Genomic DNA, 27,501 nt, shown 5'->3' with positions numbered 1-27,501 from the left:
TCTAGCAAACTCAAGCTAGTTTAGTGAAACATGTTTAAATCTCAATCTAGATAAAACTGCAGCTCTCTAAAGTGGATGCCATTAAAATCACTTTGCTTGTATTTACATTGATTTAGATGGCGTCCAGTACAAAGTAACACAAGTGAAGGTGAAACCGGTGTAAGCATGTTTACATTAGGGGTTTCCAGCAATTTAACTAGATCAGTTTCTATATTGATTTTGCTAAAGCAGCATATTTTTCTTGTTAGAGAAGGCCTTAGCTTTACTGGAACTAAGCAGCATGACATTTATTTACTCCAGCTTCCCTTGGAAAAGAACAATCCCCTGAGGGGCCCCTATTTCCTGTGGAGTTGAGAAGCTGCTTGCACTGTTGTTGTGTTGCAGAAATGCCAATGAAAGATCAGTGATTTGCACCTCCACTCCCTATCTCTTTCCCTGCCTTACACCTACCCTCCTTCTGGATGGCTCACTTTCGGGCAGTGCAAGGGAAGAACAAGCCTTCTTCCTCCCCACAACATAACCCAATGATGGCTGATGCTACAGAACTAACTCACATGTCTGGCCTCCACAGTCACCCCTGTGAATAAGGATAGTATACCCATATCACAGCTGTGGAACTGAGGCACAAGGTAGATTAAGTGACCTGCCCAAGGTCATATAGCACAAGCCAGGAACTGAACTGAGGTTTCACAGACTAGTACTGTAGCTGCTAACTCACCCTTCTGGCAGCCCCCTTAGCAGTAGACACATTGAGGGGGGCAGTGAGGAGATAGAAGAGGCAGGGCAAAGTACCTCAGTTGCTTCATTACAGAGCAGCCATTGCTCTGGTGCTAGCAGTCCCTGCACTATGCTGCCCTCAACAGAAGCCCAACCCAATAGAAACCAGGTGCTGTGGAAGAGCCTGGCTTACAGGCCCCCTTTGAGAAGAAGTGTAGTTTCCTTCTGGTCTCTTCACTCTCTCAAACGCACACAAAATAGAATCATTAATTTGCTAAGCCCTTCTTACCAACCACCAGCCAGTTCCCCTGAATGCAACTTACTGCAGAGTTGAACCGGAGGTGGCAAATGTTGCAGGAGATGAACTGCTTCTTTTTGAGCGGGGAGGGCACTCCAAAGGTGTGATTGATCACAGCCTTCTGCACGGGATCCATCTGCAAGAAAGGGAGGGGATGTGGTTAGTTGGTGACTAATGCTCTGCTTCAGAAAGTGGATAAACAAACAACTTTTGGCCTGGCCTGGGACCAGTGTATACTGCACTTGCAAGAAAAGGTCCTGGAGAATCACTGCTGAGCATGTCCCACAATTCTTTGTTTCCTCTGTTACCACTGGTGAAAACCATCAACACTTAACACATGGTTTCTTGCTCTGCTTTGGCATTAGCTTCCATCTCCTCTAGAAGAGGAAACACAGAACTTTGGAGTCAGGAGGTAAGACAACATTGCAGTTCTCATTCAGGCAGAAGGTCTGATATAAACTTTTCTCTACGTTATTCGGACACAAGCCAGACACATTCCCCACAGAGTACTACACAGTACAAAGACCCCAAGCCATCTGATGCCTAATCATGCTATTAATGATGGGAGCCACAAAGTGGTGCTGTCTTACAGCCCCTTTCCTTACTGTGCAAGCAGCTGGCAGTCCTTGAAGAAAGGCTGCATTGTAGTTAGTTTTATGATTTGGTTCGGATAGGGGGGCTGTTGCAAGCAGCAAGAGGACTTAGTACCCAACCTAATCTCTCTAATCAAAGTCAATTCTTTCTTTTGGGGAACTGGGGTTGGTGTGACCCGAGGTTCACCAGCTTGGTGTTCATAACTGTCTGCTGAAGAGCTACTGTAAAAAATGTGAGCAAAATAAGTTATACTAATAATACACCTGACTCTGTCCATGTTTTTATCCTCTTTTACTGAAAAACTCAATCTGTGGGATCCCAATATTTGCACTGCTTGGCAGAGTAAACTATGGTTTTTCTCTCTGCTTCTGATCTCTGTTTTGCTCTCTCCTATCTGCTGAGGGATAAGTAACTCCACCACCTTCTGCCAGGGAGAAACAATCATGTCTATTAATCTTTTTCATCATCCCATCCACTCTCAAAGCACTTAAAAGCAACACTTGCTCTAGGTGAGGGCTAGGAGTCAATGCCCTTTTTTAACAGGCGAGACAAACAGAAATAACACAGGACATAGAAGCTCCAGCATCTTGTTCCCCAGGGAACAACTCAGAGATAGACCCAGGGAGTGCTTTGAGACTTCCTCTGTCTCTAACCCTCTCTCTCTTCACAACAGTTACCAACATCATGGATGACAAATTATCAGTTTCCATTAGAGGTCCCCAGCTGTCAGGCTCAAGAGCCCCAATGAACAGGAGTATTTTCAAGTGACACAGCAGGAACTGCACCCATCACATTAAGGAAAGACAGTTACATTGTCTGAAGACGGTTTTTAAAAAAGGGTCACCAGCCATTAACCCTTTGTTTGCTATTCATCAGCAACTAAAATCCACCTCAATGAAGGCTGGAAGGGGCCTTATCACCACTAGCTTACAGGGTGCCTATGTCCTCTGCCCTGCAGTGAATGTCACCGTACTACTAACACACTCCTTCAGAAGGGCACTTCTGAAGGCGGCCATTGGAATCTACATTAAATCACTAACATGCTGGAGAACAGACTGCAGGCATCCTTATATTCCCACCAAGCTGGATTTGTGGTTCAGCTCCTTGTCTGTAAAATGACTGCAAAAATCCTGCCTTCCTGTCACTCTCTGTTTAGATTCTGAGTTCATTTGGGCAGACTCTGGTTCTTGTTAGCGCTAGCACACTGATGCTCCAGTCTTAGCTGGTGCCTGGAACACAGTAAGCAATCTATTTTGCATGCTGTATCAAATTAGTTGAGAATGGGGTGGCAGAGGGGTTAAGGCCTCTCAATACAGCTGTAGAAGGGTAAGCTGGATCCTCACGCTCTCAGTTTGTACCAAAGCCCACTCCCAGTCAACCCAGCTGTAAATGGGGAGCTGGTCATTTGAGTTGGGAAGTCAGGGGCAGCTGGATGTGATGCTGACCACACTGTTCTCTCGTGAGCCTTTGGCTACAGAAATTGCTTTATCTAGGTGAGTCCTTCAATCAAACTATTACCACGACTATTTTGTAATGTTTTTTGATTAGTTGATGAATTTCCAGCACCGTTAGTATTTCACAGGGCGCACACGCTCGTTATGTTGAAATTTCAAACAACTCCAGCAATTTGCAGTGAGCTGTGTCTTTCCTCAAAGGGCAGAGTGCAGAGGTTCTGAGGCAAGGCAGATGCAAGAAGACAAATGACAGCCTCCAGTGGGTCTGTCTCTCCCTAATGCTCACCCTCATCTTATTCTTCAGCCATAGCAGCAAACTTGTTCAAAAAGCCATAATTGTTTTAAACAAAATGCATTTATTAAGGGGGGAAAATAAGAATAACCTCTTTGTTTGAGTGCAGCTATAATCTATAATGCAAGTATTGTTCGCTTACCCTGTGGCATAGGAAGATTATCTTATCTGAGTCCTGCTGTCAGTAGAGCCTTGGGTTTTTAGGTTATCGTATTTCTCTGCGAAGCTATTTAGTTGCCGAGACAGGTGCATCAGTCTTTAAGGCACATGCCTGGACAACAGAGCCATTATCAAGACCCCAAATTCCATTCCAGAAGTGAGTAGAATGGTAATATCGAGTGATTAATGAAATGCCTGTTTGCTATGAAATTTTACTCACTTATCTGGAATATAAATGAAGAGGCTTTCAGTTGCTGATGGGGCATGAGGCATCTAGCAATGACAAAGATGCCACCCCACCCTTGACAACAAACGTGGCAATGCGTTATAGGCATCATCCATGTACAGCAAATCTGCACACACAAGAACAGGACTGGCCTTTGTTTCAGGAAACACCCAACCTATCAGGGCATAAATGAGAGAAGTCTCTCTAAGCTCTGCATCCATGTGCCAGGATGCTGAGTCCATCTCGCCCACTCACCCACTGGAACAGAGAGTTCATTTTAATTGACAAATGCTGTCGTGAAACAGCTCTTTGGATTTTAAAGAGCTCATCCTTCATGTTGAGTAGCTCAGGAGAGAGCAGGAGCCAGAGAAGTCAGGAGGAAAATGGAGTGGAACATACAAGCATTGGAGGCTGTCACGGGTAGCCTGAGAAAATTCTGACCTTGGGTCCACCAAGAAATGGCTGGGTGGGGAGAACTTAAGGAAGTATGGGTAGGCAGATGATAACCCCCTCTGGACTGGTGGTTCCAGACACATAATGTGAGCACAAAGTGCCCATAGGAAACTCACCGAGGAAGAATTGCCCTGTGATTGAGCCATTGGACTGGGACTCCTGAGCTGTGGGCCCTGTTCCCAGCTCTGTCACAGGCTCCCAAGTCAGTATGACCTTAGTGGGGAAAGTCACCTTATAGTTCTGTGCCCCAGCTCTGTATCTGTAAATCTAAGGCAGTTATATGTCCTTGAGCTGGTTCTGTCAGTTCTCTAGGGCATGGACTGTCTCTCCCTGTGTGGTTGTGCTGCAGCCATCACAGCAGCCCACAAGGGGAACATTTTTTTGGCTGAAATTTTCAGTGTTTCCATTAAAATTAATCCTTTTTCCTTTTATCAGAAGATTGGAATAAAGAAAGAAGGGGAAGAATAAAATAAAAACAAACTCTGAAAATGGCTTAATCTTTCTTTTTTTTTGGTTTGGTTTTTAATCACTAATTTTCATTTTGTTTTGGTGGGGGAAAAATTCCAACCATCTGAACATTGTTGTGAAAAAGATTTAGATTGTTAAAAAAAAAACTGTTGGAAAAAAGAAAAAGCAAAAATTTTCAATGAGAATTTGTCAATATGAGACACAAGTTATATCAGAACAGCAGCTGAGCAGGCTGATGGTACGAAGGGAGGCAAGATTCCTGAGACTTATTACCACTGGTTCAGTGCAAATCACCTCCCCTGCCTGTGCCTCAGCATCCCCTTCTGTAAAATGGAGATGTTGTTACTGATCTGCATCCCACAAGAGCTGAGGGGTGGGAACATCACTATCTGACAAATATTTTGAGATCTGTGGGTGGAAGGAGTTTGAGATGGACAGGGGATGTATTGCTATACAAAGATCAGATGTTCATGCAAAGTACCTGGGGTAAATTCTTTGGCTAAGGACTCCAGCTAGTGTGGGTGGTCCAGGGTTTTGTAAAGAGGGGTGTAGTATCTACCCACCACAACTATCACTGCTGCTGTCCCTGGTTAAGACCAGCTCCCTGTGCAGCCTGGCTGAAGCAAGGCAGAAGCAGCTCTGTGGGGGGGAAGAAAAATGGGAGGGGAGGGAAGGTGTTGCTCAGTATGGAGGGCAAGTAGAGGGAATACTTACTTGCTTTTAGGGACTTAAAAGTAGTCCCTGGCTGCTGCTCTTGTGGCAGCATGGTCCAAAAACGGGGTGCGACTGTGCCACTGCACCCCGTCTGGATCCACCCTTGCCAGCTAGTATAAGTGAGTACAACTCCATCAGCATCAACAGTCTTATCATCAGTTACTACTAGCAGAGAACCTGTTCCTTCCTCCCTAATAACTTTCACAGAAAAGGGCTTAGGAAGAGCATTTGTTAAAAACTATTGAGCTATTTAATCAGCTGATTTAATAATAAAAGGAAGAAAACTTAACCCATCAGGAGATTGGCTATGAGATATGTAGTACTAAAATTGAACTTTGGGTGCAGATATGATGAGGCCTGAGCTCTATGTCACAGACGGAAAAGGGTAGTGAAGGCCGCTGCACTAATCATCAAGGGCTATGTGGTAACAGTTTACATGCCTATTAATTAATGCTAAGCTACAGCCTCACAGAAAGCCTCATTGTCCATTTTGGATACTTCGGATAAAGTATCTCCCATTAATGTCAATACCAGAGGACATTTTAACTGTCCAATCAATTTTTATTCAGTTCATATTTGCTTTAATAGCACTCGCCTGACATGAATTTATTCAGCTTCTAGTAAAGCTAGAACCAGTGACCGGACGAGGAAGACGGCAGGAGAACTGCATCAGAGAGACCAACTGGTGGCTTCGGCAGTGGTGTCTCGAGGCAGGCTTCGGCTTCCTGGACCATGACCCGCACATCACGACGAGGGACATGCTCAGCTGGGATGGGCTTCACCTGTCCCCCAAAGGTAAGCGTGTGTTTTCTTCTAGGTTGGCGGATCTCCTCCGGCGGGCTTTAAACTAGGCTCGTCGGGGGGAGGGGAGTACGAGGGCAGGGGAAGCTGTGGACCACCAAACCATGTGGCACCCACAAGGACAGCCCAGCCTGAAGAAGGAGAACATTGGGAACCTGAAAGCCATGGGGAGGCCAGCACAACAGAACAGGTAAGGAACAAGAAGGTAAGAAACAATGGGCCCCATGGGACTGGGAGCAGGGGGGCAGCAAAGGCGCCAGTTGCAGGGCTCAAGTGCCTATATACTAATGCTAGGAGCATGGGGAACAAGCAGGATGAACTAGCGCTCCTGCTTGCACTAAACACCTATGACTTAGTGGGGCTAACAGAGACCTGGTGGGATTCATCCCATGACTGGGCGGTACATATTGAGGGCTATAGATTGTACAGAAAGGACAGGTCGGGGAAGAAAGGGGGGGGGGTTACACTTTATGTCAGTGAGCAATATACATCAACCCTCATCAAGACAGAATCCGAGGCTGAGGAAGTAGAAGGATTGTGGGTTAGGCTACATGGGGGGCAAGGAGAAAGGGATTTGGTGGTAGGGGTCTGTTACAGACCCCCACACCAAGGGGAAGAAATAGATGCGGGGCTCCTGAGGCAACTCTCGGAGACCATAAAAGCTAAAGAGGCGGTAGTCATGGGGGACCTAAACTACCCGGACATCTGCTGGGAGACGCAGACAGCAAGGTCCCATCGCTCACGCAGGTTTCTAACTTGTGTACAGGACCTCCACCTGACACAAGGAGGTGTATGGTCCCACTAGGGGGAATGCCATACTGGATCTGGTATTGGCAACGGGAGATGACATGATAGGGGACCTCCAAATCGGTAGCCATCTGGGAGACAGTGATCACCTTATGATAGAATTCAACATAAGACGGCGAGTGGGTAAGGTAACTAGTAGGGTGAAAGTGCTAGACTTTAGGAAAGCTGATCTCAATGCACTCAGGCGATTAGTCAAGGAAGCACTGCAGAGTAGGAGTTTTGATGGGATGGGTGCCCAAGAAGGGTGGCTGTGCCTAAAGGAAACGATCCTTTGGGCACAAAGCAAGACGATCCCCGAGCGAGGCAAAAGAGGGAAAGGGGCCAGGAGGCTTCCATGGCTGACCAGAGAAATCCAGGGCAGCCTAAGGGCCAAAAGGGGAGCACATAAAAAGTGGAAACAGGGTGAGATCACTAAAGATGAATATACCTCCTCTGCTCGTGCTTGTAGGGAGGCAGTTAGGCGGGCCAAAGCTACCATGGAGCTGAGGATGGCAACCCAAGTAAAGGACAACAAGAAATTGTTTTTTAGATACATAGGGAGTAAAAGGAAGGCCCAGGGAGGAATAGGACCCCTGCTAAATGGGCAGAAGCAATTGGTGACAGATAGAGAGGACAAGGCTGAACTCCTCAACGAGTTCTTTGCCTCAGTGTTCCTAAGCGACGGGCGCGACAAGTCTCTCACTGGGGTTGTAGAGAGGCAGCAGCAAGGCGCCAGACTTCCATGCGTAGATCCTGAGGTGGTGCAGAGTCACTTGGAAGAACTGGATGCCTTTAAGTCGGCAGGCCCGGATGGGCTCCATCCCAGGGTGCTGAAGGCACTGGCCGACGTCATTGCAGAGCCACTGGCGGGAATATTCGAATGCTCGTGGCGCACAGGCCAAGTCCCGGAGGACTGGAAAAGGGCTAACGTGGTCCCCATTTTCAAAAAGGGGAGGAAGGAGGACCCGGGCAACTATAGGCCAGTCAGTCTCACCTCCATCCTTGGTAAAGTATTTGAAAAAATTATCAAGGCTCACATTTGTGAGAGCCCGGCAGGACAAATTATGCTGAGGGGAAACCAGCATGGGTTTGTGGCGGGCAGATCGTGCCTGACCAACCTAGTCTCTTTCTATGACCAGGTTACGAAACGCCTGGACACAGGAGGAGGGGTGGATGTCGTATACCTGGACTTCAGGAAGGCCTTCGATACGGTATCCCACCCCATACTGGTGAACAAATTAAGAGGCTGTGATGTGGATGACTGCACAGTCCGGTGGGTGGCGAATTGGCTAGAGGGTCGCACCCAAAGAGTCGTGGTAGATGGGTTGGTCTTGACCTGGAAGGGTGTGGGCAGTGGGGTCCCGCAGGGTTCGGTCCTTGGACCGATACTCTTTAATGTCTTCATCAGCGACTTGGACGTGGGAGTGAAATGTACTCTGTCCAAGTTTGCAGATGACACAAAGCTATGGGGAGAAGTGGACACGCCGGAGGGCAGGGAACAGCTGCAGGCAGACCTGGATAGGCTGGACAAGTGGGCAGAAAACAACAGGATGCAGTTCAACAAGGAGAAATGCAAAGTGCTGCACCTAGGGAGGAAAAATGTCCAGCACACCTACAGCCTAGGGAATGACCTGCTGGGTGGCACGGAGGTGGAAAGGGATCTTGGAGTCATAGTGGACTCCAAGTTGAACATGAGCCGGCAGTGTGACGAAGCCATCAGAAAAGCCAATGGCACTTTATCGTGCATCAGCAGATGCATGACAAATAGGTCCAGGGAGGTGATACTTCCCCTCTATAGGGCGTTGGTCAGACCGCAGTTGGAGTACTGCGTGCAATTCTGGGCGCCACACTTCAAGAAGGATGCGGATAACCTGGAGAGGGTACAGCGAAGGGCAACTCGTATGGTCAAGGGCCTGCAGACCAAGCCCTACAAGGAGAGACTAGAGAAACTGGACCTTTTCAGCCTCCGCAAGAGAAGGTTGAGAGGCGACCTTGTGGCTGCCTATAAGTTCATCACGGGGGCACAGAAGGGAATTGGTGAGGATTTATTCACCAAGGCGCCCCCGGGGGTTACAAGAAACAATGGCCACAAGCTAGCAGAGAGCAGATTCAGACTGGACATTAGGAAGAACTTCTTCACAGTTCGAGTGGCCAGGGTCTGGAACGGGCTCCCAAGGGAGGTGGTGCTCTCCCCTACCCTGGGGGTCTTCAAGAGGAGGTTAGACGAGTATCTAGCTGGGGTCATTTAGACCCAGCACTCTTTCCTGCTTATGCAGGGGGTCGGACTTGATGATCTATTGAGGTCCCTTCCGACCCTAACATCTATGAATCTATGAATCTATGAAAGCATCAGGACTGCCTTGAAGCCCCATTTTGCAACTGTGAAAGACACAGTTAAAGCACAGTCACCTCCTGCCAGAGGGTTCTTCAAACTACTCTATTTTTTTTTTAGAGGGATGAACTCTATGATGTTTCCCAATGGGTTAGATTCCTGCATCATCTCAAGCTCCTTGTTAGCATCCTCTTTTACAGGACTTTCTCACTCCCCTCAGTCGATGTCCTGCACTCACTGGCTGCATTCTTTTAAGGAAAAGATGGCACATCCCAAATTAACTGCAACACATTTGCTTCCAGTTTTGGGGAAGCCACAGCTGCAGCTCATATGAAGAATGCAGAAGCTTCAGTGAACAAACTCCAGGGAACCCTGCAGGCAGAGAAGACCGTAGCAGGGTGCGGGGCCCAGGGCAAATCGGCCTGTGTAGGGCCCAGACAAGGTGGTGGTGGGGGGAGTGGTGAGCAGTTGGACACGAAGGCGGCCTGGCTCCATGGGGCCCCCCGAAATGCGGGGCCCAGGGAAGTCACCCCGATTTGACCTCCCACCCAGGGACGGCCCTGCCTGCAGGTAAAACCCTGCTTCACTAACACTGCCTCCTACGAGAAAGTTTCCATTTGCAACCAGATCAGCAAATCCTGCTGGCTGCAAGTGTAATCAAACAGTTAAACAGGAGCATCTGGCATCAGAGCTCCTGGGTACATTTCCCATCTCTGACACTGATTTCCTTTGTGACCCTGGGCAAATCCCTTGTGCCCTATACTCATATAAAGAGGAGTCAACACAACTCCTATGTTTTACTCAAGTCCTGGGTCAAAGGGCTTAACACAACTTGTACTGGTACCCTCAGTATAGGAACAAATGTTATCTTCAGGGGCTGATTTTCAAAGATGTCAAGCATCCCCACACATGCGACTGACATCACCTGTGGCTACTCAGGACTCCTCAAGATAACATCCATTAAAATCTAGGCCTCAGACTGCCACATCTGTAAAATGACAACAACCTCCATGCCCAGTAGAGGTCTGTGTTGTGGTTGGACAGCCCTGGAGTTGCCTTCTCTTCTCCTCATCAGCAGGTATGTTCTGAGCTTTGAACACTCATTGTTTGTTGCTGGCATCACTGTTCACTTCTAGTGCCTGGGAGGGTCTGGCTGATCTGTCATCTCATCTCTAACCTGACTGGAGGGCTGCACCCAGAGAGCGGTGGTTGACGGGTCATTTTTGACCTGGAGGGATGTGGGCAGTGGGGTCCCCCAGGGCTCGGTCCTCAGGCCCGCACTGTTCAACGTCTTCCTCAGCGACTTGGACGGAGGGGTGAAAAGCACCTTGTTCAAATTCGCAGATGACACTAAGATGTGAGGGGAAGTGGACACGCTAGAAGGGAGGGACAGGCTGCAATTGGATCTGGACAGGTTGCAGGGGTGGGCAGATGAGAATAAGATGGGATTCAATGCTGACAAGTGCAGGGAACTGTGCCTAGGGAGAAAGAACCAGCAGTATATCTACAGGCTGGGGAACTCCCCTCTCGTCAGCACAGAGGCAGAAAAGGATCTTGGAGTCATTATAGACTCCAAGATGAACATGGGCCAACAGTGTGGGGACGCAGTCAGGAAGGCTAACAGCACCTTGTCATGAATCCACAGATGCATTATGAGCAGGTCCAAGGAGGTGATCCTCCCTCTCTATGCAACACTGGTCAGGCCGCAGTTGGAGTACTGCGTCCAGTTCTGGGCGCCGCACTTCAGGAGGGATGTGGACAACATGGAGAGGGTCCAGAGGAGGGCCACTTGCATGGATGGGGCAGCAGGGCAGGCCCTACGAGGAGAGGCTACGGGACCTGAATCTGTTCAGCCTTCACAAGAGAAGGCTGAGAGGGGATCTGGTGGCCATCTATAAACTGGCCAAGGGGGACCAGCATGCAATGGGAGAGTCCCTGCTCCCCCGAGCACTACTGGGAGTAACAAGGAATAATGTCCGTAAGTTGACAGAGAGTAGATTCAGGCTAGATATCAGGAGGCGCTACTTCACTGTCAGGGTGGCTAGGGGCTGGAACCAACTTCCAAGGGAAGTGGTGCTTGCTCCTACCCTGGAGGTCTTCAAAAGGAGGCTAGATAGACACCTTGCCGGGGCTGTTTGACCCCAGTACTCTTTCCTGTCATGGCAGGGGGTCGGAGTTGATGACCTGCTCAGGTCCCTTCCGACCCTACCAACTATGAAACTATGAAACCAGGCTGTACCTGAGAGACCACTACAACAAATGTGCCATGTGCCCATCTGGGAGTGGCATTAACCAGCTGCCCCCAAAGAGACCTTTTAAGGCAAGGCATGCTTAGGGTAAGCTGGTTTGTTTCTGTCCTGTTTCTAGCTCTTCTTTGTGTATTCCTTGGAAAATGGACCACAAAACCGCTGTCCCTTCCCTGCCTGCTGCTACTGACAAATCACATATAAAGCTGAGTGAGATCAGGCTCAGTTAATGTCACTTGCTAACTAATTTAATTGCTTGGAACACAGATACAAAGGCTTCACAAAACCCAAGGAAGCAGTTCTCCAGTCATGTGGAGATGTCTACTTCAGAAAGTTCTAGTGTTGTGTACATTACAAATGCCATTTTTTCCTTTTACCTACTTCTGCACATCATATGGACATTATTACAAAACACCTGAGCACCATACACTTTTAGTCTCCCACCTCTCTTGTACACTAATGCAGTGCTATTCTCCCCATTGTACTGATGGGGAAACTGAGGCACAGACATACTAAGCAACAGTCCCATAGAGAACTGAGTCTCCCAAATCCCTGCCAGCACCTTATCCACTGCACTACTGTTTAGCATCTTTCACCATAACACCACATAGTACCTAACACCTTCCCTTGGCTTTTTAAAGATTAATTTATGCGTCTACATACCATTATTGGGAAGCAGGTCAGCCAGACATATCCCCATGTTACAGATCAGATAACTGATGCACAGAAAGGCAATGGGTTTTCTTTCAGCTCAGATCTGGGAAGCGAACCCAAGAGTCCTAGCTCCTAACCCCCCAGATCAAATGTTGAAGACAACACACTTCTCCAACGACAAAGGTGACTGCAGTTGCAGAAGGGTTTACAGCTGGTTTGCCTCATTGTTCTCTGGATTTTGAAGTAAAACAATGTGAACAGCTCTGAAAAGGCTCCAGGAGTTGAGCCACACTGCACACAGTCTTTCTAAGGAGCTGGTGCATCCGGCCAGTGCATTCAGCCCACTTGTACTACAAACACTGAATGGCACCTTGTCACGGCATCTCTCTGCTCCACTGAGCAGCTCCGTAGAGAAGAGCGTGTTTTTAGCACGCAGAGGACTTTGTTAGCACAAATTGGCTTCTTCCACTGGGTAATGCTGAATGGTTCCAACACTTTGAAGCCACCTGAGAATTCCCCTGCTTCTACTTGCAAGACTCACGAACAGTGGCAACTTTCTTTCAACATATACACAGCTGCAGATATTTGAGACAAAAAACCCTGTTAGAGCCTGATCTTCTCTCCCCCAGAGTCTGGCACTGGGCTTTCCCCCCATACACATTCTTCCTCAGCCCAGCCACATGTAACAAAGCACCTTGATAAAAGCAAATGAAGTATGATGTCCTTGTCCCAGTCTGTGATAAACACAGCTCTGCTGAAAGATCCCTGCTGCTTAGATTGTACGTACCAATTCTTACTGCTTGGGAGCGTCTGTCAATGAGAAGCATCTGAGACCCAGAGTCCAGCAAGATTAACCAGCATGCCCTGGGATCCTTGTGTTGCTAGCTTCAGAGAGAAGTTGCATGAAACCAGGGAGTAGTTTTTGGGTACAGTCTGAGCGGAGAGTGAAGTTCTCAGCTTTACAGTCGATTCCTATGGACTCAAATTACTTTATTTATCTCTGGATGTTCCTAATGATATAAATAGAGATCTCTGCGTTGAACTTCCTGCCAGTCACCGAGGTCAGAAATGGGAATTCATAGGGAGACAGTATTAGTTTGGACGGTGCCTTTTGTTGTTGTGGTTTTACAAGACACTGTTAGATTTTGGGGATTTGCAACATTGCAATAGCCGGAAAATGCCTTCGGAGCATGAAATATGGCCTCTTTATTACGGTGTTTTGCTTTGAGGGGTGTAAGGGTGCAGAGCTTGGGAAGGATTCAGAGCAAAATATCTGCTGGGTTCATGAGAACCTAGTGACCTGCCCAGAGAGCAAAAAAGATTCTGCTGTGCAGTAGTAAGCAGCTCTCACTCCATGCTGCTGACGTAGGGATGATTATTGTAATGTTCTATGGTTGCAGCAGTAATACAACCAGCACTTGGGTTTGGTGAAAGCAAAGGGCAAGTTCATTGACAGGAGTGGAGCTGCCCTCTGCTTGCACCAAGTCTAAAAGTAATCCAGCATAGCTGGAAAAAATGAAATAAAGACCCTACATAAGTCCAGTCTTCTGAACTCGCATTTAAGGCTCACCTGGCAGATGGGATCTCTGATGATCTTGTCAGGACAGATGAGTCAGGAAAGGGATGGGAGGAACAAAAGGGGGGACAACAGGCTTTTAACTGAGAAGTAAACCTCATCCACAAGGTGCTGAAAAGGATTTAAAGTCCAACACACGGGCCAAGCTGAAAGCCAAGTCTTGTTGAGCGTGATGGCTTGGAAATAGCCCCATTGCTGGGCTATTTCCTCCCACTGCCTGCAATTTCCTCCCTGGATCAATTCCTACCAGTTAATTAAATGAATCCATATTTCCCATGTGGGTTCTTTTCAGTCTTTTGGTCTGCAAGGCGTTCCATGCTGGTATGTGACCAGACTCGGGCCCTGCAGCCTGCACTCCTCCCTGAGAACACCAGATACATGCCAGGCTGAACTTGCCCTATGCCATTCTAACCAGCACTTGCTCCTCCTCCATTGGAGACAGCTCCTCTAAAGGTGTCCAGTCACTCCTTGGTCTCTCTGCTGAGCTGAGCAGAGCTGGATCTAGCTGATTAGCCCAAGCTGCAATGCTGCTGTTTCTTTTTAAAGCAGACACATGTCAGATGGAAATGATTTGCGCTATCTACCGACCAGCTTTGGATTCAAACTGGTAATCTTGAGGCGTAACGTTTCCATGGAGCCCAGACAGCTTTATCACAGTTCTCCAGTGTGCTTATAGACACTTATGCCCTACTGTTCTCTCTTGCTACCTATTCCTGGCAGGACTCAGAGCTATTTGCAACCTGCAGCTTTGCAGATCTTTTCTAGAAGCCACAAAGATGCGTCACAAACACACACTTGTGTCTCAGACTGATAGAGCTTTGTCTTTTCCCATCCCAGCTGGGTGTGTAATCACTAGTGGCCTCCATGCGCCAGGACATCTGGTTGAGATGAGCCCACAAGCCTGGACCTCCCTGTAGGAAAGTGGGTGGAATGTTACCTGCTTGTTTTGCACGCTTGGGCAGCATGATCAGATGTTTCCAGTGAGCATGAGACAAATGTATGTTCAACACCAGTCTGACCACAGAACACAGGCTCTATGGGCAGAGGTGTAACTGGCCAGTTCTGTGTCCTGGGCTGCAGTGCTACATGGTGCAGGGGCAGCAGCTGGAGGTTCACTGCTGCAGGGGGCAGATGTCACCGCCTTTTTTTGTTGCCAATAAGTATGTTGAGCAACCATATAAACACCAATGTTCAAGGGCAAAAAAGCAGGTGACAAGTTAACCTTCTCTGACACCACTCTCACTCCCCGCCCCCCTCATAGCACCCTGCTTCTGCCACCCAGACATCACCAGCCCCATCACTGCTGCTCTTCCCTGCTTGCTGCTGGAGCCAAAGCTGCTGCAGGGCGCAGGGGAAGTGGGAGGGGAAGATGCATGGCCTCCTCTCCCCCCTCCCCCCCCCCCCCCCGGCTCCATGCCAACACCCTGACTCCCTAGGTAGTGCCCAGGGTGGATGCTCTGCTCACCCAACCATTGCTTGCCTCTTTAGGAAGTGCCCAGAGTGGATGCTCCACTCACCCAACCATTGTTATGCTTCTGCTTCTGGGACGTTGGAAGGACAGCCAAGTGGCATAAATAATAATGAGCGGTTCAAGTTAGCTGCTGGCTCTGACAGCTAAAAAAGGGAACACAGGCAAAGAATGGCTGTGTTAATGGCATCACAGAACAGCATCCTCTGCTGTAATCCTGCACATTATTATAGGGGGAGAGATGGGCTCAATCTGGGGTTTCAAAAGAGCCCAGTGGAGTTTGGTGTGTGACTTCCATTCAAAGACAAGGGGAAAGGGGAGCCCGGTGTTTCTGAAAATCTCCCCTTTAATAGACAGCACTCCTAATTGGTGCTTTTTTAGCACATTTGGGCCCCTACCTCAAAACACCTTGCATTTCACCCAGGTAGAAAGCTCTTTTCCCCAGGATCCTGCAGATGTTCACACCTCTTGTCCTACTCCAAGTACCTGGATCCTATAGCCCTTCACACTCGTTGTCCTGCTTCAAACTGTGAAGCGTGTTGGATGAAATGGGCTAACACTTCCCCACCAAGCACACACAATGCTGTGGTCTGTAAGCTAATCGTGGCTCATTTAACTCAATTGCGATTCATTCCAGAGACAAGCCTGCCTAGTTGTGTGCTCTCCCTGGCCACCTACTGGCAGAAGAGCAGCAATTGACTTGGGAGGACTATGTGTAAACAGCTGTGCTGCTCCTGTTTTGATCCCAGGCAAAACTTGGGGCAATCAGTTCCCAGTCAAAGGAGACATCTGTTTGCAGCCAAAGCTGTCTGGAAAAGGGAAGTCAGCATCACAGCTCCCATGTCACAGAGGGGCCAACAAGGCACTAAGACATTCAAAGCAGGCCTACACTTTTAAGCCCTGAGCTCCTGGGCAAGTGAAGGTTTTGATGATGAAGTTCAGGTAGCCAATGCTGAAAAGATTGGCCTAGGTGACTTGCCAAAGTTCACTTGGCAAAGCCAGTGGCATGGCAGCGGTGGTGGGAGAAAGACTTGTCAGGTTGGCAAGTCAGGGCAGCAGCTCCACGGGAGGATGCAAAACTGGGCTTGTGTCTCTCTAACTGCCCCTCCAGGCTCTAAAATGACCTCCTAGCACAAGCATCTGTTCACATGCTATATCCCCAAGGAACCCACTGTTCATTGGTGCAGATATCTCCCAAGACAGCAGGGTAGTAAATTGCCACCTCCTATGGAAAAGTCCCACTCAGTCCAAAAATGGATTTTATTTTGGTCAAAAATTTTAATTAAAAATATTTATTTTCCCTGTAAAACCTGCAAACTCTGGTGGGTTTTTTTTTGGGGGGGGGGGGGGATGGGGGGGGGTGGAGGTTGTTTGTTTGTTATTTTTTTTTAGGAAGGGGGTCTCAAAAAGCAAAGAATCCCTGCTAGTCCACTAGTTAGAAAAAACAGTTTCTAGCAGAAACAAAAAAATTGCAATGGAAGTTTATTTTTCTTTTCCAACCAGTTCTATTTACTTCCCTGGCCACAGTAAGAAGCTTCTGATATACTCTGATGGTTGATCAGGGAGGTAGGGGGAAAAAGGAAAAAGCATGATATTAAGTACTTGAGACACTATTTGATATATCTTATTATATCACAGCACAGCACATACCTTAAGCCTTTGGCTTGTCTTCAGAATGACCCTGAAGTTAGCAAACTACCAGGAGAAATTTCACAGTGAGTAGAGCAGGCCTGATTACTCACTTTACCATATGTGGCAGGTGGCAGACGCCTTATATCTTTAGACGCTCACACTCTCTCCCTCTTTTTTTTGTTTCAACTAATAAACTACCCTCCAAAGCAACTTTATTACTATTGATTCTGGGAGTGAAATCCAATTGATCTTGGTTGAAATGAAGCATCTTTTTAATTCTGGAGCATAATAGTGATAAATGGAGTAGGAATTCACCTTTCAGGATTGATCTTGGACGCTCCCTTGTTTCAAATAGGATTCCTGTCTCCTGATCAAGTTCAGAGCTTTTTGCAACATACACACCTAAAGCACTCTCACCCTGGTCTTGCAAATGGGCTTTACTTCAAGCTCAGAGTGGTGCATGCAGGCTCAACACACTCATTTGTATTGGTCAAAGAGCATGCTAGCAAACTAGGAAACTGCCTGGTCTGGGCACTGGGAGCCATACGCCTTTGTCTGGTACCTAACAAGACAGGGGCTTCTCTATCAATAGGGTCTGACTGCAGGAGAGTGGGGCCACAATAGAGTAAATGTCCAGGATCAACTTAAGAGAGAATTTTTGGGGTGATGACATTTATAAAGCAGCATGGTGCAGTAGGTAGGGCTTTGGACGGGGTCTAGGCGATATGAGTGCTTGCCCCAGGCTCTACCAACAATCTGCCTTGTGACCCCAAGCAAGTCATGATGCCTCTCTTGCCCTTCCCCTCCCTTGAGTAATGTTTTGTAGTGTAGCTTCCTGCTGTGATAGATAGTCTGGAGGTACTTTCATTCTGGTACCCAGGTATTTGCAGCTGCTCTTGCTCCTTAGTTGGGTGGTAGGACATCCCTGTTGCTTTTTTGGGAATGTGGTGTCAGGATTCCCCTGATGTCCTGAGTGAAACCCATGGCTACGTCTCTATGTGCTCTGTGGGCACTACTGGACTCTTTGGAAAATTTGGCCCAAACCATATAGGCTGAGCCCTCTTGGGGCACAAATCCTGGCAGGAACTGACCATTATCATTCTTATTCAAAGCCAAGTGGAGGTGAGGATGCTTTGTGTCTCCCAGAATCAGCCCCGTCTGCATCTGCACTGCGTTCTCCTGGACCACGGGATATCTCCCTGCCCGCTAACTGCTCTCTGGCCAGCTGGCTGCCTTCAGTTATTACCTCTGTTTTCTGATTATTCCTTTCCTTTCCTATCCTTGGATGCATGCAGCACTTGACAGGTTTAGGCAAGGTGCAGTGAATGCCAAACTCTCAATGACTGGGTTGTTGCTGAAACACTTTCCTGAGCCATTTCAGACAGAAACAGCTTGTTCCCCCCGATATTTAATAACTCACCGTATTGAAGTTGGGGAATAAGTTGAGAGGGGATGTCCCGTTGAGCCTGAAGGTCAGAAAGTGTTTGATATCCAAGGGCGGGTGCAGGGGACGGCCAGGAATAGGCAATGATGTCAGCAGGGGGCTGTTGTGTCCCGATGGACCTGAACAGGAGGTAAGGACAGGAGGGGAGGGAGAGAGAGAGAAAAAGAAAATTTAGATTTCAGTTGATTAATGAACCTGGATGGAGCAAAGGGCAACCCAACCTGGATGAAAAACACTGGTTTTCTGCATTGACTTAAAACAGCAGATCAACACTGTGGTTTGCCAGAGAAGAAGCAATTCAATACTCTCTTGCCAGGTGATCTGGACAAGAGGGTACTGAAATGCTCTAAGACTTCCTGCAGAAAGGCCTAGATATGTCATGCCGTGGGCTTTTGCATCTATATTACTCAGTTGAAGAGAATCCTTTTTTCTGAACCAGCTCTAATAATAAGCAAATGATCACATGATCAGCCAATAATTACTGAGGCCTCTCTCCTGCCATGAGGAGTCAGGGTTGGCTCTGGGAGGGTCCTAGCAGGTTTTGCTATAAGATCAGTGCCTGAGATTGCAGGCTGCTTGGGGCAGGGCCTTCCTTTGAGTTGCATACAGCTCCGAGCATGCAGACACTTATAAACTATGGAGACACCATGGCAATAAAAGCAATATTAAAGCCAAGTCTAACTCAGGATATGGGGGGGAGGGGAGTGTACACCCCTTGTCTACGAGGCACTGATGTAATTTTCCAGGGTGTTTGACAACCAATGGATAGGTGCCTGGATGCTTTAGGCTTATTTGAGTTGCGAGTACTGGGGAATAGCTCTTCTCCTCTACCCCTGCTATCCTGGATGGAAAACCACTAGGTGATGGTATTCTCCTGCAGACTCTCCCCACCAACTCTTGCTATTCTCTCTGACAGATTATTAGCTCCTATAATAGAACTGCCCACGTCCTGGGCGCCACAAACCAGCTTTGCAAGCTGCCTGGCTTCTTCCCCCGCAGAGTAATTGTGAACGGTGGTGTGTGATTTAAAATTAGTGTGCAGTTAATAAAGAAAAACCTATAGAAATCAGAGAGAACCTCACAGAAGAGAATGCAAGAAGCTCAGAGCCCTTGTGGATCCTGAGCAGAAGCTGCATTTAAATCCACACTGAAAGATGAATTGTCACATGGCAGAGGAATCAAGCCTGCTGTTCTCCACTTTGGCAAACTGCTTCTCTTCCCTTTGCCTTCATTACTACTGCCATTGCTTTTCAGGCAGAGGCTTTTTGTGGGGTTTTAGGTACATGATATGGAACCTGGCTGTATCATCCCTGCTAACCAGCTCTCTCTCCTATGGAAGCAGCTTGAACCAGGCTCGTAATTCCACTTCTTCCCAGCACAGAGCACGGGGTAGGAGCTGTACTCTCATCACATGAAAGGACTCATCTGTGTTCCCATGGGATGATGCTCTAGAGCCACCTGGGCAACATGATACCCCTGGCATGAACCAGCACAAGGCTCCCAGCAGCACCGAAGCCCCTAAGCTACATCATTACCCTTGGTGCCATGAAAAGGGTCTGCACTTTAGTCCTGCATGGTCCTGTGGCAGAGGACAGGATTGATAGGGGACAAAGGGAGCCAGCAGAGCCCCACTGACATGGACCACAGCCCCTCACAATACCCTGGGGAGGGGTTAAGGCTTTTGTTCCAGGCCATATATTGGAAGCATCACTCCAGGGTGCTTCACAGAAGCCTCCCCCCAGCACCCACTCTCCATCTGCAGAGCCAAATGCATCAACTTACACTGCCCTTCAGGCTGAGCTGAGCTCAAGATGTCCATCAGAGCCCATAGGTTTATACGAGTTTCAAAGGGGATCCCAGCGCAGCAAACTGAATGGCAACATAACCAAGCACCGAACAACCACGCAGCCTGCAGCAGGTGGTCTCTTTCTGCACCCCAAGGCAGAGCTTATGTTGTATGAAAAGCATGGAGGAGCAGCGCTGCCGTGCCCTGCCTTCAGTTTGACTCCTGGATTGGGACTAGGATATTTCCGCTTGGGACAGGTCACCTGAGAACTGCCCAAAAGGAGTTTTGTACTTGCTTGTCCAGTAGTGGATTCTGGCCTCTGTCAGAGTCAGGGAACTGAGGGCACAAACAGATGGCCACATATTCCAGTTTACATGGGTGTCATAGATCCACGTATTGCAGTGATATCAGGAACAGACGAATGCAGTAGCTGCACTTAGTAGATGGCTATTACTGCATCTCACCACTAGGTGGCAAGAGAGCATCCCTTTCACAAACAGCTCCTCTGGGATGGATTTGCAGACAGACAACACATAAACCCGTATAATTTAAACTGGTGGATTTTTACCCCTGATTCTTTCAGGATTAATTTTACACTGGATTAGATTAAATGACTTTGGTTTAGGACAGTGTGGGGCAAACTTTTTGGCAGGAGTATCACAAATTATCTCTGCTCCCTCCCCAAGTGCCACTCCAATCTGCTTCCCATGCCTGAACTGCTTCCTGCTTCTTGTCCTATGCTCCTTGCCTGATTTGCTGCTTTGCTTTCTGCTGTATCTGCCACTGTGCTGCCTGCACCCTCTCACAGCTGCCCATGCCACTTGTGACACCCGAACAGCAGGCTGGTTTACGGTATTATCTCATCTGTCTGCTGCCTTTTTTTTGAACCAGTGTAATGACTAGTCTGTCCATGCTTTGAGCTAAACAAAGAGAGGTACTTAGCAATATCAGTATGAAGTCAGGCAGAAGGCAGGATAGATTTGCACCTTACAGACTAGCTAAATCAGAGATTTCAGAAGCAGCAGCTTAATAATGCTTACTTTGCATCTGATGAAGCAAGCCACTGTTTATAAACTCTCATGCATCTATGATTTAGTTAGTCTATAACAGTGTTTCTCAACCTTTTAAGTAGCAAGTACCCCCTAACTTCTGAAAATTTTAGTAAGTACCCCAACTCTCAATTTTCCAGGGGATTTTATATTTACAGACTAATGTGTGCCATACATTGGAAGAAGGGCTGTGTATATAAGTCCGCGATATGACACCTTTTATACTACAGGTGCACAACTCAAGTATGTGTCTGGGCTAGAGGTGATATAAGCTAAAGCTAGGCAGGCTGAACCCAGTGCCATGAAGGCTGAACCCAGTGCCGTGCAAAGCAAATTATTACTGGGAAATTTAAAGCGCCATGCAATATGTGGCGCACCAAATTTTTTGCTATGGTTTTGAGAGGAAAAGAGGGCAAGAGAGAGTGAGTGCTGGGGTACCTACATACCCCCTGCATGTATCTTACATACCCCCAAGGGTATGTGTACCACAGGTTGAGAAACTATGGTCTATAAGGTGCAGATCTATCCTGCCTTCTGCCTGAGCTAAACAAACCATTGATCTGGTTTACTGTGGAAATTCCTATCTTCCCATCTCAGTTAGTAAGTAATAAACACTCACTGATCTGTACTTGAGTCTCTGTAAGAAAACATAATCCCCATCTTTTCCCTTTAGCTTGAATTTATTTTAGGTTCTCTTGGCTTCAACTATAACTTTGAAAACTCTTAAGCCAATAACAGATTCCTGCCTTGTTACAGCTGTCAGGCCTGATCCTTCCACTCCAGCCCTCCCGCCCCCTTCACATCACCACAGAGGAGAAAACATTTCAGTCCCAATTCTGCCCACTCACTGAAACACAACAAATGTTGGCCACGTATTCCCCGGGACACAACACAGATAATGACGTGAGGATCAGAAGCTGTCGACCGGCTTTAAATCACCCCAAGATGCTGAGAGAGTTCAGTGCCATATCTGGATATAACTAGATGCACTTCTGTTTTAAAGAGATCCCAGTGGCTTTGAATGAATCTCTGAAATCACAAACGCGCCATTAATGGAGCCGCACAATTACCTCCAAACTGCTTTATTTACATAAGAGCAGAATGCTTGCTGACAGCATGGAAGCTCATCAGAAAGTTAATGGGTTGGGTCCAGATGAGGCCTTATCTTTGCTGTTTTGTTTGCAAACAGACAGGTGTTTGCAAAGAAAGGAGACTGGTTTAATCTGGGGGTTTCTTTCTTTTGGAAGACAAGGGTCAGGGAGCCAGAGCAAATTTGTTGCATTGGGAGTTGCAGGTATTGAAATATGAGCTACCTGTCTGCCATACCAATGGTGCCTTTGTCTTCCAGCCACTTATCTAGTTCACACCCAGCAATCACTGCCTGGGAGATGAAGCTGCTCTCTGGTGGCAGATGTGTTCTGCGCAGCAGCAAAGGTGCAGGAATGTGCATGTAGGCATGGGGAAGAGCAATAAAGACCCCAGTTGCCAAAAAGCTTAGCTATTTGAAGCAATTTGAAGGAGAGCAAAAAGCATCACTACTAGATCCCTGCCTGTGGCTGGGACACCAGAAGAGCTGAGAAATCAACTGCATGCATATTTGGGGGGCAGGGGTGGGGGCATCCAGCTAGCAGTTACTGATTTGGAGTAACCTGCAGGGCTGTTTCAGCCCAGAAGTCCATTTCCCTCCCACACTAACACCCTGCAAATGGAGCTACTGAGAAGAAAAGATAGATGAAAGAGAGCCAGCATCAAAGCCTGAGGAGGGCGTAGCCACCCACAATGCTGCAGGGACCCTGGGGGTGTGATCCTGCTGCCTAGTAAAGCCAGGGGAGAGTTATGTCCCCTCCTGCTCCATCACAAACAGCATAGATCAGACCCAAGGTACAGGTGATGCAGGGGGTTGATGTTACCAGGTGCTGACGACTTCCTGGGAGGGGCTAAGTGCCACACCTCCAATAAGAGCTCCACAATCTTTATCATTATTGCTCAGTAACTGCAGAGAACACCATAATTATTAAATGAATCAGGGCCCCAACCAAGGTTGAGAGGCCACTGCACAAACACACAGCATGAAGTGGTTCCTGCCCCAGGATCTTCTGGGTCCCTGCCCCAGAAACACTAAGGTCCATCCTGTAGGGCCATTCTAAAGTCTAACCCATCCTGTAATGCGATGCACACAAGGATGAAGGGATTTGCCCAAGGCCACACAGGACATCTATAGCAGTGCAGGGAACAGGACTCAGGAATCTGAGGGGGTATCTTAGCACAGGACCCTTCTTCCCCTTTAGATACTGCAGAAACCAAAGGATCTTTGCAGAGAACGACAGTGCAGAGCACCTGACATCACTGAGCCCTCCTTGCTCCCACAGTGGAAATGTTACACAGGAATAGTAGCAATCAGTGTCATTGTAAAGACCCTTTCCAAAATGCTTTACGCTCGTCCTATTTAAAGGGATTAAACTGATTTGAGTCCTGTGAATTTGAGATTTTACACAAACTGGGACTGACTGACTCTTTGTGGCCGTGTTATAATGACAAAAAATATGACAATAATCTGCTACTGTATTTTAAGCTACTCCTGTGATCTTAAAGACATGGAGAAATTATCTGCGTTTGCTATATAAACATAAGCCTTTCTAGTTCCTTGCACACAAAAGAAATTCAACTGAATCAAGCTGTTTAATGTCTAAGAACAAATACCATCACCCCCAGCACTTCATTCCTTGCACCCAGACGTATTAAAATGCTTTACAAAAGAAATTAGCATTTTTATCCGCATTCTAGAAATGGGGCAAGCCAGAGATGAAGTGACTTGACAAAGGTCACCTGATAGGTCAGTGTCAGAGTCAGGAATAGAACCCTAGTCTCCTTTGTGGGGCTCTGTTCACCAGGCAACACTGCCTCATCATAAATAGATTCTAGGCAGCCCGAGAAGGATTGATTTACAAAGGCTGGTGAAATCTCAGTCTCAGTGAAATCAATAGCAAAACTCCTACGGACTTTGCTGGGGCCGGGATTTTGCTTTCAAATGGCTCTAATGTTTTTACAATCCCCCCTCGTGAGTGGTTTCAAACATTTGCACTCCCAGTCAGCATTCCATCCTTGTCTGGAAATACACTCTGGTGTGTGCTGAAAGCCTCTGCTGGATTTGGGTCTTAATCTGATGATTGGAGGGGTCAGTTCTGATTTATTTCAGACTCTCTACTGACATATACCCAGTGGATCAGGCAGCCGTGTTGGGAATCAGAAACCCAAACTTTGAAAGATTTGCTAATTTCAGGGAAAAATAAAATAAAACAAAAAGAACCTTGGACACAGAGGCCCTACAGGCAAAAGTGACCTCTTTCTGGGAGAATGCATGCATTTTCATTTTTTTATCTGTATAGGAGCTATCCCTGAGCCTTTTTTCACTTCAGGGCAAAAAATTACATTTTGCTTCATCAGGCGTGCATTGATTGAATTAATTCCAAAGTCACCCAGGAGGGAAATCTGGGAAACAGCATAATAAATAAATAAATAGAGATGATCATCATCCTAATAGGGGGGAGGGAGGGTGGGGGGATAAAGCAAAACCAAACAAAAATGGGTAAATGACACATAATTAACCTTCTGAGGCGTGAAACGGCATTTCTGCATCATATCCTCTGAGATGGCAAAGCACAGCATCCAGGGGGACTGGAGCCCCTTAGGGAATCCCTCCACCCACCATGTCCCCCATCCTTTTTACATGCAATTATGCTAATTCTAGAGAAATTAACAGCACTGGAACAACTGTGTTTGGGACTGGACAGCAAGGGGTTCCATGCAGCTTTGTCGGCAACTTTCCATCCATTTATTTGTCTCTTTTTTTAAAATAAAAGAACTATTCCATATCACATGGTGAGAAACGATGCTGGCAAATTAACATCCCTGCCCCTGCTAATGGTAATGGAATAAATAGATCTTGCAGCTGAGCAAATGCAATTGCTTCGCTGTGCAGAGAGAACATGGCTGCTGCCAGCGCGGTCTCCCTGATGCATGGGAGCTGAAAGCGTTCTTAGTTCCACGAGAGGAGAGCTTGTAACTAAACTGGAGACAGGAGTGAGGCTTCACTGAGATGACTTCTGAACTAGAGCTCCTTGGGAAAACCCTACATAAGGATCATTTTTAATTATGCTTGTTGCTAGCAGCCAGAACCCAAAGACATGATACAGTAAAGCATGTGCTTGACTTCAGTCTCATGTTCAATGCTTTGCTGAACTGGGCCTTCAAAAAGGGAGCCTGGTTCTTGCTTCCTTTGATAAGTTGGGACTTAGGTCTGTTTTTTACAGTAGCTCTGAGAAGCCCCAGCCAAGACAAGGCTGTGTTGTGCTAGCTAGGCACTGTACGAAGTGTAGTAAGAGAACGGGATCTTCCCTGAAAAGTTTGCCATCTATGCAGACAAGACAAGCACAATGGGAGATGGGTGGAATGCCCCAAATATCATCCCCATTCCAGCTGAAATCTAGAGGGATTAAGTGATTTGTCCAAAGCCATCTAGTGAGTCTTTAGCAGAGCTGGGGAAAGATTCCAGATCCTCATGACCCTGCCACTCTTGCTCTGGCTCCCTCAGGGCACATCACACATGTTGCACAAGGTAATGCTCTTTAGTGCTTGGAGCAAGATACTGTGAACCAGGACTCCTGGTTTCTTTTACTGACTCACTCTATGACCGTACACAAATCTCTTCACCTCTCCAAGCTTGCCTCTATCAGGACACAGGGATGATGTTTAAGGCATCCTAGTACTGTATCAAAGGACAAGGGTGATGTCAAAGCAGAAGTGGGGAAAAGACAGAGATGGCAACAAGCTGCTCCGATGCATGGGTGTAGAATGTACCCTTTCTGAGCCATTTACCATCCACCCATGATGCAGCAGGCAGGGTTGGGAAGCAAGGGATTCAGGAGTCAAAGGGCTGCACCGATCACCCTTTAGGGTTACCCCAAGTCTGGGAGTGTGACTAAGCCTGTTTTGAATCCAGGAATATTTTTCTGGGTGGAAATGATCCTCTCAGGGTGGCATCTCATCAGATCGCAAGACAAATCATCTTGCCTACCTATCACTTTGCTCCCAGAACTGAGAACCTGGTAGAAAGGCAAGAGCCAATGATCCATCCAGATAGCCTGCCCCTCAATCATGGCTCCATGCCACTCAGGCTTCAGTGACAGTCATAACACAAGAAAACTTATGATGGTGCTAGCCCTGTGTAGAAAAGTAAGGTGAGGGGGCACCTGTCTCAATCGAAAAGCTGATAGGACTGGACTAATGGGAGTGAACACAGTTGCTAACATGGGGCATGTCATTAAATAGCAGAGCACCATGACACATGAATGAGCCAGGGGAATGGCATTCACCCCATCCCAGGAAACTGAGGCAGGATCTGCCATTTGTTTTTTGTTTTTTTTTTAGGGCTGGAAGGGACCTCGGAAGATCATCGAGTCCAGCCCCCTGCCCAAGGGCAGGAAGTCATCTGGGGTCATAGGATCCCAGCAAGATAAGCATCCAGTTTGCTCTTGAAGGCGTTCAATGTAGGTGCTTGGACCATCTCCGGTGGCAGGCTGTTCCAGACCTTGGGGGCTCAGACAGTAAAGAAATTCTTCCTTATGTCCAGCCTGAAACGGTCTTGTAGTAGTTTATGACCATTCAACCTAGTCGTCATCCCTTGGGGCGCTCTGGTGAACAAACGTTCCCCCAGATACTGGTGGTCACCCCTGATAAACTTATAGGTGGCCATCAGATCACCCCTGAGCCTGCGCTTTTCCAGGCTAAAGAGCCCCAGGGCTCTCAGCCTGTCATCATAGGGTCTGCTTCCCTGACCTCTGATCATGCGCATGGCTCTTCTCTGGACTCTCTCAAGCTTCTCCACATCCTTTTTGAATTGTGGAGCCCAAAACTGGACGCAGTACTCCAGCTGCGGCCTCACCAAGGCCAAGTACAAGGGGAGAATGACGTCCCGGGATTTGCTTGAGAAGCATCTATGGATGCAAGCCAGCGTTTTGGTCGCTTTACTAGCCGCAGCATCGCATTGCAGACTCACGTTCATCTTGTGGTCAATGATGACCCCCAAGTCTCTTTCTTGCATAGTGTTAGCCAACATAGCAGTGCCAAGCCTATAAGGATGCTGCGGGTTTTTCTTCCCAAGGTGGAGAACCTTGCATTTATTGGCATTGAACACCATCAGATTCTCGTCCGCCCACTTGCTGAGCCTGTCCAGGTCAGCCTGGATCACCCGCCTGTCTTCTGGTGTGGATGCTTTGCCCCAAAGTTTGGGGTCATCGGCAAACTTGGCCAGTCTGCTTCTGACTCCAGTGTCCACATCATTAATGAAGATGTT

At 47.6% G+C, this 27,501-nt stretch overlaps 1 protein-coding gene across 4 annotated transcripts in view; it reads right to left on the bottom strand.

Annotated features, from left to right (window-relative positions):
* Window positions 1-27,501, bottom strand: part of LOC102573871 (zinc finger protein 385C) — a 240,369-nt gene that overhangs the window by 27,428 nt on the left and 185,440 nt on the right. For all 4 annotated transcript variants that reach the window (XM_059726941.1, XM_059726942.1, XM_019476479.2 and 1 more), the window contains 2 exons: window positions 18,291-18,433; window positions 1,041-1,151 (listed from right to left, as the gene is read on the bottom strand). In XM_059726941.1, the coding sequence (XP_059582924.1) occupies window positions 1,041-1,151; window positions 18,291-18,433 (254 nt within the window). The remainder of the gene's footprint in view (window positions 1-1,040; window positions 1,152-18,290; window positions 18,434-27,501) is intronic.

Source organism: Alligator mississippiensis, chromosome 4 (assembly GCF_030867095.1).
Source record: "Alligator mississippiensis isolate rAllMis1 chromosome 4, rAllMis1, whole genome shotgun sequence".
Taxonomy (NCBI): Eukaryota; Metazoa; Chordata; order Crocodylia; family Alligatoridae; genus Alligator; species Alligator mississippiensis.
Note: the sequence above shows the minus strand (reverse complement) of the source record. Positions and strands in the feature narration are given on the sequence as shown.